We start from the raw sequence: 10,687 nt of genomic DNA, 5'->3' as shown, positions 1-10,687 counted from the left end.
GTTCACTTCCGGTCCATCTAGAATAGACCACATGCGATTAAGTAAATATATAAATATATATAATACATAACTTGGCACAACCACAAAAAGCTGGATAGACTTGAAGTTGCCATCTCAAGATATACTTGATCCTTAGCTTATTTCTAAAGTATCAAGCTACGGCTAAACCAAATCTAAATTATTACAATGTACCAACATAATATTTCAAATTTCTCAAAATATATATGCTTTTACGTAGCGTAACTATGCATTTCGAGACACTGACAATTACAGACAAGAAAAAACTGGAATTATGTTGCATCAATTGGATAAAATACAGGTATTATTGTATAATTTTCCTAAAAACATGAAATGCTAGGTCTACTATAAATACCCCTAAGAGTATCTTTAATGATAATTAGAAGAACTGTTAGCTAAAATATGATAAATCAAGAATTATGTAAAATTTTACCCAAATGGAAGGGGAAACACTTCAATGATATTATGTATAATATGATAGAAAAATTATATTTGAGGGATTTAGTGGTTCGACAAATATAACCAACCAAATTTGATTATCTATATTTTTGCTAAGAGCAACTATGGTTGGAGTGCTTGAAATTTTACATAATCTCTAAATATTCTCTAAATATTGCCACTTAGGTGCCACATAAATTTCACATAGATAATTTAGCTAAAAATTTTGCACTATCGGAGATTCTCTAAATATGCATTAGACAACCCGTTGAGACTGAGGGAGAGAATAGGATCAACTGTATCAGTAGAACTCAAGGTCAAAAGGTAAAAGAAAAGAAGTGCAAATCAATGAAAATATGCTACCGAACATTATATAAAATTCATTCACTTGTAAAATTGTGGATCACTTGGGAAAACGGAACAAGGGAACAAAATGGTGATCATGAACACTAAACAGTGTCTTCATTTTCCCACCTTTAATTACCTAATTTCTGGATCATCCAAGCAAATGCAATAAAAATGCATCACACAAAAGACAGTTGAAAAAAATAAAGGAAACAGCACAGTTTTTTTTTAAAAACCCCAGAATTCAAAATTGTTTGGGAGAGCAATTTTGGTGACCAAGTACGCATGATTTTGACAACATAGTTTATGCATATGATAATATAGTTCTAAGTTTTAGCAATATGCACCCTGAGACTTAAGCAAAGTTCCAATAGCTTTAAAAGAAGAGTACATAAGAGACTTAGAAAAGCATAAGCAGACCCACTACTCTTGAGCACCTCCGAAGCTGTCACGCTGCTCAGGCTGCCACCCGGGGGCCTGTGCATCATGACTTGTACCACCATGGAAGAAATGACTACGGTTGCGGTGTGACGAGTGTGGTGGGTGTGAAGCAGGTGGTGGTGGGAGCGACTGTGATGCCAACATACACATACCATCTCTGGCTTCGATTGCATTTTGGCCTGACAATTGTTCCCCGTCTTGGTTGGCTGCAGGATGGAAAACAAGGTTTGGAGTTTGGTTCTGTTCAAAACTGCCTTGAAAAACTGCAACTCTTCCATGAGAGTCTGACATTGAAAGAGTCTTAAAAGCATCCATGTTTCCCCTACCCACGAGGGAAGGATCAAAAAACCCGCCAGCTGGTCCTACACCCCATGGCTGTGGATAGCTCCCTGAGAAGTTAACAGGTCCTCCGGCTGGACGAGGTGGATAACCTGACACTGATCCTGGCCGTTCGCCTTCTGGTGCTGAATCTTGTCTTGGCTGAAAGTGTGAACCATAATACGGATTTCCATCCTGTCCAAACTGAGGATAAATGAACTGTGAGGGATTCTGAACTAGACTTGGGTTAACTGGCATTGCATTAGTAGGATGCTGGTGGAACTGCATAGCATAACCTGGGAAGGAATTATCATTGGGAACAAGCTGTGAGTCCTGAAACTGCCCAGATTCTTGCTGATGCCTACCCTGTAGGTTACGAGCGTCAGCCCTATCAAAGCCTTGAGGGTTGCTGTTGTCAGCAACTGCATCTGCTACAAGATTTGGAGTTGGTCCTGAAAATGGTGGTTCAAGCTTTGGCTGGATACATGCATATTGATCCCTAGGCTGATGATTACGAGATCTGTCTTCAGGATCGTGCAGCTGATGAGAGCTTGCGCTAGGAGATAACACTGACTTTGGTGGTGCTTGAACAGTTGATTCTGAAGTCGCCGGTTTCCTAGCACTGGCAGCCTCGGACTCATATCCTTCTTCTTTCATTGTCTCTGGACTAAGAAGGTCACCGTGGTTCCTACGAACATGTGATTCAAATTCATCTTTTTTAAGGAAAGACTTGAAACATTGAGGAGCAGCACATATCAAAATCCCTTCACCCATTTTAATTGTCTGAATCTTCTGAATGCGTTCTTCACAACTGCCGACAACACAAAAGAACCATAAACTCAAGTCAGTATTTTCCTAAAAAATGATATAACAAAAAAGAGAAGTGGTTTAACAGAAAAAGCATCCATGCTATCCAAATTCTTTTTTAGAAATTTTAATTTTACTTTCATAAATAATAAATACAAGTGTTTCATGTCCTTAATCCAATAAAACCGAGGGAAATAACAACATGATGCATTTAATAGAACATCAATAGGTGATGAATCCTTACAGAGAGCAAACTGAATCATTTCTTGCACAATCCAGACAGAAAGCATGGTCACAAGGGCTCTGCAAGTGCATAAACTTGTAAGTGAAAGAAAATGAACAGATCCTACTGTTCATAGTTATTAAATATAAATTATTCAAACTCAGACCAAAATGTTCAAGTTGTCAGATTTATTGTTGCTTCTTCAAGTTATGAATTTCACAATCTATATTGTCTTATATCTCTAAAAAAGATCCAAATAAGAAAAGAGAACGTAAGTTGGGATGAGGTGATTACATTAAAATTGTGCAAATCTGCTTTTACTTTTATTTCTTGTTCTCATAATCTTTCGGGGCCTAAGGTGGTTTTACAGGAATTTCTTTTACAAAAAAGAAAATTAAATCTACATGTAGCACATAATTGAGCAGAATGATAAGCTGCAGTGACCTTGGATCTAAACAAAGTGGCCTGGGAATCAGATAAAGAAGAACTTTCTTATATATATACACAAATAACAGCATCAAGACATCAGAACATAATCCAGACAAAGTGTAAGGAGGGGATGGGGAGGAAAATGTATAAAAACTGTTCTTGATCCCAAAAAAATCGACCAAATAGACATTAAATTGTATTCTTACTGCTGGTGACGTGGTTTGTATAGGATGCAAGTAATTTTGGTTATATTTAGATAAATACTTTTGCTACTTCTCTATATAGTTGCTGCTATCAATATGGGACTGTTCAAAAATAACATTACCAAAATTATCATTCATTCATATAATAACAATAGGTTTTGAATCGATTGATATGGAAAAACAGTGACAACTACATTTCAGAAAAGCAATTTATCATTCCTTATTATGCGTTGTTTTACTATAAAGAAAATGTAACTCATCAGGGAAAAGGAGTTGCACTTGAAACAAAAATTTTAAAAAAATGAGAACAATGCAAACATAAGGATTTACCATATCAGATTAGTTATTCTGTGCTGATGTATCTTTATTAATGAGCATGCTTCAGGTCTATATAAAGAAACTAAACAAGGCATGAAATTTGTACAAAAGGGGTTTGGAAAAGAGGACAATCAATTCAAGTAAACAGCTATTGCTCATACCAGACGTCCATATATAGCAATCGGAAAATCACAGCGAACGCAGATATGAACCCGTTCTCCCATTTGACGACGTGATTTACGCCCCACAATTTTGACAACGGGCGAAGCAGTTACTGAGCCAAGGCTCTTGGCAACTGCGAGATCAGCAATTGTAAGGTGATCAGGGCATGCTACTGTGACTGCCTCACCTGCAGTTGGCTTTACCCCTACACCACCTTCCGTGGAGGTACCACCCTTGCTTCGCAGTTTGATCTGAAGCATGTCTCTTACCTCTCCCTGAATACCAAAATTGTTTCATGATAAAAAGGTTTCAACTTCCAATAACAGACATAGACGTAACAATTCATTAAATGAGTGTCAGCTATTTATTGAGAACTAATAAACATTGCAGATATGATATACAGTACACGCATGTACTCATTTATTAGAAACTTGACAACACTTTCAAAAAAGCGAAACTGAGGTAGTTTAAGGAATTTTAATATATACCATAAAATATTTTTACTCTTTTTAAAGAAAACCAAAATCATACATATCTTAATTTATAAAGATTGTACCAATAACTTCCCCATTTCTTATCAAAATATCTCATAACTATTCAATGAGTATGATTTACATACTTTATTCAAATAGTTAGTCTTCATGACATCATATCATGCATTTCAATTCACAATATCTAATATGCATTATTGCCGAGCATATTTTCAAATCTATATCTCCACAATCGATATTTTCATTTGGGGCAGCAACTTCGACATAAACTTGTTAGTGCTTATTTTGCATAAATATGGGTATTTTGTTTATTAAAAACGGACAAAAGGAACATGATTTTTAAGACGCTAAGCGGACATTCAGGTGCCTGTCCGCTGGAATTTTTGGATGATATGGGTGCCTGCGTGATCAGGCATTCAGCCGGAGGAAATTGAGGTGACGGGAATACTGTAGTATTATTATATTGAGAAAAAATATGATATTTTTGTAACTCAATCTCTTTTATAAAAAAGACCATATCTATATACAAGTCAACAAAACAAATTGAAAGATTTTGAAATTAGTATTCTACAGAGTAATTAGAAGTACACTGCATACAATATAGTACAAGAAACTATCCACTAGGTAGTATAATATTCGTTACAAATGCGTTTAGGCATCCGCCTCTGCACGAAGCGAGATCAAAGTGCATCACACACGAGAGCGGTAAGCGCAATGCGTGGTGTGACACATAAGCACATTCCATTAAAAAGTGACAAAATTTTCCACTAGAGATTGTAGTGTGTTTTTTTTAACATAAAGTAATTGTTTTCTTCATCAGATTTTCAAAACTTTCACCAATATTATCATGACGATACTCATTCGCCAGAAATGTTCACAACTGCATTGAATTATATACATCAACAAAATTAACCATAAAATTATTGTGACAAGGGGGTGAGACCTCAATTGATAGATAACTAGACAAGATTAACTGCGAAGAAATAGCAGATACCCGAAGATGTCAAGAGAAAAAGAACAAAGAAATAGTTCAGATTTCAGAAGGGATACTAATTCAAAACTTCACATAAACATATGACATTGTAACAGGTATTTATACATTATTCAAAAAACAAATCAAGTTGTTTGTAGACAGACAAGTCCTATCACAGAGTGTTAAACTGGAAAGCTTATCCATATGGATACACATATGCTCTGAATAATCAGAGATCAAGGGTTCAAGCCTTGCTGAAGGGATGTTTGTGTGAGTAATTAAAATTCTATAGTCGACAACAACAAGAAGAAAAAAAGTGTGCCATCAGCAGAAATATGAAACGGAAACCAACAAAGCATCTAAACAATCCAGTAAGTTAAGGCTCGTGAAAAGGTATCACTTAATCCTCTTAAGTAAAAAATGCAACAACATGATTCCTGGCTGGGCTTACATAAAAGTCAAATCAGCAGTATTCCCATCCAATTCCAACCCATTTCATTAGTATCTCCCCGTATTGCTTTAAGACATATCTCCGTCACCATTGTTAATTCAGTCATTCGGACCAAAAAAATTCACCCCAAGGGTTCAACAATAACATAGCAAATAATTCTCATAAAAAATTTCATCAAACACTTAACAACATATAAAAAAAATTGCTGGTCCCAAAAGCTTCTTTACAACAAAACAAACCAACAAAATTCAATCACTTTCGAAACCCATCATCACCTTAAACGTGAAACATAAAATTAACTAAACCAAGCAATGAATTCAAAAATTACCCTAAACCAAAAAACAAATAATTTCATATAAACAATAACATCACTGATCAAATTCTATCCTTTAATCAGTCCCAAACATCTCTTTACAACAAAATAAACAAAAGGGCACCATTGAATTTCCAAACCCATCATCAATCAAACATAAAAACAGTAAATAAATGAAACAAATAAACAATCTCAAAGATCATTCTAACCCATGAAATAAAAGTTTATCTTTTTATATACAAGAATGACAATAGATACAATCTACACATACAATTAAAAAGATGGAAAGGAAAGGTACCTGAGAACTAAAGAGTGAAGAGAATTGAGAGCTTTAGCAGCAGAACTAAAATTTAGTATATGTGGGAGCAAAAACCTCAAACGCTCGATACTATTATACTGTGTGTGCGCAATTTTAAATGAATTGGGCCGGGCCAGGTGGACTTGTACAAACCTCAATCGATATGGATCGTCCTAATTATATCCGACTCACATTAAAATAGTTCACACTTGAACTTGACCGAATCTTTAATTTCAAATTGGAAATTAGGCTCGTAAAAAATTTTGTAGGCTCCAGTTCAGCTCGAAAACTCGAATTAATTTAACTAAATATTAATAAAAACTCGAAATATGATCGGTTCAAGTTGAGTTCGATTTGATAATAAATAAATAATATATATATAATATCAAATATTTATATAAAAAGAATATTTATAATAAAAAAATTAAAAATAATAGAGACTCGATAAGTTTCGCAAATCTTACGAGCGGAGTAATTTGAAACTCGAGTTCAGCTCAGTTAAAAATTCTAACAACTAGAGCTCTGCTCGATTATTTTCGAGCCGAATTCGATTTTTTTACGAGCCGAGTTTGAGTACCTCACAAACAGTTTGGCTCATTTACACCCCTAGTGTGGATCATACATCAAAAATATAGAAACAAAATCTATATAAATCTATCTTCTATATCTATCTATCTATACTATATTATAATATACGAAACATTAAAAGTTTAATCGGTCAATCGGTCGGTCATTTTAATTATAATTGATATTAAAATCAATTTCCTCTATTAAATTAAATTCTAATTCATATTGAATTCTGTGTTATTATATTTGATATTATGGTCAAGTCTTCTACAAATTTAAATTCTAATTTATATTGATTTCTATATTATTCTAATTACTGAAGTCAACTTATTCTACTAATTTAATTTTTATTTAATTAATTTCTATGACAATATTTACTATGACAAACAATTTAATTATTATATAGATATTATAGATATTTATATTTATATTGTCAAAAGTTAATTTACTAAAATATAATTCGACTAACTAAAATAAAATCATATATATTATTTGTCTGGGTTAAAAGAAAATTATCATATTAAATCGGGCTTCAAAATTTAAAATAAACTAAAAATAATTAGATTTTGTCTATGAAATTTGAAGGGTTTCGAACACATAAACGCAACGAAAACGATGTAAAATTAAATTAGAACCGGAATAAAATCGAAACCCTACGCAGGATCCATGCAAAAATAGAAATTTAATTTGTAGTAAGAATCTTTACCTTATAGAAGTTTTAAGATTTCATTAATGGAGGATTAATGGAGTTTCAAATCTTGTTGAATCACCACTAATCCCGCTCTCGCGATCTACGCTCTACAGTATTCACACGAAAGCTTTTCTTGAAGGATTGATGTGTATTAGCACCCCAAAAACTCCATCTTTATCTCTCTTCCTCTTTCTCTTTGAACGACTAGGGTTTTGTAAACCATGTATCCCTATATATAAATCAGCCCTCAAAGAGTTTATATAGAGAGAAGAATGAGTTTTCTAATTATAATTAATACTAATCCGAAATCCCAATTTATTATTTAATTAAGTCACACTTAATTAATTAATAACTTATTTCGAAATTAGTTTAAGTAATTTCTCTATTTTAATTAATTAGTTAATTAATTCATACTTAATTAATATCATAAATAAAATAAATTATCTACTTAATTTAAATTCATAATTTAAATTTTTTTTCCTTCAAGCATTATTTGTGTGTGACCCTATAGGTTATTATAACGTTGGCAATAATTTTAATATCTCATGTTAAAATTATAAACAATGAGCGGCATCTAGTAATACATCACTGCTACCCAAGTAATAATAATTAAATCGGTGATTCGATTAAACCTTTTGTGATAATGTACAATGTAATATAATCCCTTCAACCAAATATTATAGATTAAACTAGAGGCATGTAATGTGTCATCCGCATCATAATTTAATCCAACATTCCTTTATCCATGAGTAGACTATCATATCAAATCAACATTTGAGTTTGACCATGCATTTCATAGTCAAGCTCACACAAGAGTGCAATAATATCACTCCTAAAATAGAAGGGTTAAATTTCATCTAGATCATTCATATTTCTCATACTATTCATAATATACCCTAAATACACTTTTCTCATTGTCCGGTCAAAGTTAATTTATAATGTAATCAAAGTACATTAATTCACATATAAAAATATAATGATTCCAAGTCTAGGGACCATTACATCATTATCACAGTGAGAATTACTCATGACACAACAGACACGTAGAATCTCGCATTGGGTCTGTCCAGCACCATGTACCTTTACATATGCCTGTGTTTTGACTTTAGTATCACTATATCTATGATCAATGAGATGTGATCATCAGTCAATAAATACACCAGTCTTAATGCAATATTATTGTCCCTTAATAATAATACTCGAGTAGGGACCTTTAGGAATATTGATATTGTTCTCGTAATCTCGTTTGTAAGTCACGTATTTAGAGATATAGAAATAATATCATATTCCAAGGACATTTATTAATCTAACATTTATATCGCAGTAAATCAAGACATAATAAATTATAAAGGCAATAATCGATAGAACATAAACATTAATAATTCAAATGTCTTCAACTAAAATATTATAGTGTTGTCTCTTGGGTACAAACACTAACATAATTAGTCTCGGGTTAAAACACAATAATATAAACTATTGATTCACGATAAAATGAAGTTAATATTAGACTAAGCATAATTCATATATTATTGATTCAAACTAAAACTTAACTTTTAATTAAAATATAATTATATTTTGTAAAAACACGTAGAAATATCAATAAAACTATTTCTTTCAATAAGGATCATTGTCTTTTTAAAATACATCTCATTAAAAAAATCAAGAACATGTTTACGGGTATTGATATATTTTTCGTGAAATCATATCATTTAAAAATATAACTGAAAAAATTTAAGATTCTAATTCAAATTAATTTTTTTAAAAAGTTATATAATATTTAAAAATCCGTGCATCACACGGATTTTAAGTTATAATGAAATATTAAAAGTTTTGTTTATAGTCGGTCTGGTCACTCAATCGCAAACCGTTAGATATTTCAGATTAAATTGATGAGAACTATTAGATATAATCCTAAAAATTACTATTATATAAGGGATGTAAGACTCGAATCCCACCGGGACATACTAAAATTATAATTTATAATATATGATGATAAAAACAATCGTGCATCGCACATGTTATATACTAGTATAAGTAGAAATATAGATTAAGTAAAATGCATTTAATAAATCAAATTTAATAGTATTTTATTGTATAACTTTAAATAAAAATTATTAAATTACTAAATTTTATACCTATATATGATTAAAATTATCCATAATTAGAAGATTGTAACTTTGTATTATGATATTTTATAAAGTATGTTCGTGAATGTTATATCTTTTTAATTTTCTATAATTACACGGGTTGGCGCAACGATCACGGTATATCATACTATACCATCATATCTTTTTTACTCGGATTATACACAAAATATAGTTATACATATATATAAAAACTAATATTATCTTTAGTTTTAATTTAATATTATATAATAAAGTCATATTATAATTTATCGTTGTATTATTATTAAATGTTTTTTCAAATTGTTATAATTCAACTTTTTATAATTATTGCATTTTTTATATATTTCAGTTTTTTACGTTGGCGGATGACCATACGAAAGTAAAACAAATAAGGGGGCTTCAGTACCTAGATGTGCTAACAATTAATTGCCTTGATTTATGGGCCTAATATCATGCACCTTGTGTTCATGACACCAGCCTAGTATACTTCTTTTACGACTGTTCTGGTCCTCAGTGTCTTCTGATAATTTTCTTACATAATAGTTTATTACTAGTGTAATGCACATTGATTTTAGTATGTGTTATTTGTTATTCATATTTTTATATATGTTCATACTTACATTCAATAATCTAATATTTTCAATTACATTCAGTAATCATTAATAATTATAAGTATGCTATTAACGAGATTGGAACCTTGAATCGTTGAGAATAAAGACTCTTTTTCAATATTACATCTAAGAGAATCTCTGATCCTTTAAAATCTGTAACTTAAAAGTATAAAAACGATACCATAATACAAATCATAGAGAATATTTAAGAAATCTCAGCTTCATTGAGATATTTTCTTTAATTAAAAGTTTAGCCAACGTCCTAATATTGAAAGTATTTGTACGAACCTCTAGAGACCTTACAGTGAAACTTCACATCATCTCTTACCATATTAAAATAATATTTTCTATTTATAACAATTTTAAATAAAAATAGCGTACTATTTTTAAAATATATTTAATCATTATAATCAAATATATTGAGGCCAACTCCTTACAAGCTCATCAATTTTTATATAACTATT

General features: G+C 31.4%; 1 protein-coding gene across 1 annotated transcript; it reads right to left on the bottom strand.

Moving 5' to 3' along the window:
• Positions 1-1,005: 1,005 nt before the first annotated feature.
• LOC141697622 (E3 ubiquitin-protein ligase HAKAI homolog) lies at positions 1,006-6,370 on the bottom strand. Its single transcript, XM_074502107.1, has 4 exons — positions 6,229-6,370; positions 3,702-3,977; positions 2,612-2,670; positions 1,006-2,371 (listed from the first exon to the last, which is right to left on the bottom strand). Exons 2-4 carry the CDS (start codon positions 3,960-3,962, stop codon positions 1,225-1,227), a joined length of 1,467 nt encoding a protein of 488 aa, XP_074358208.1. The 5' UTR covers positions 3,963-3,977; positions 6,229-6,370; the 3' UTR covers positions 1,006-1,224.
• Between the last annotated feature and the right edge of the window lie 4,317 nt (positions 6,371-10,687).

Source organism: Apium graveolens, chromosome 11 (assembly GCF_009905375.1).
Source record: "Apium graveolens cultivar Ventura chromosome 11, ASM990537v1, whole genome shotgun sequence".
NCBI classification, from domain to species: domain Eukaryota; kingdom Viridiplantae; phylum Streptophyta; class Magnoliopsida; order Apiales; family Apiaceae; genus Apium; species Apium graveolens.
This window is presented reverse-complemented; position numbering and strand designations above follow the sequence as displayed.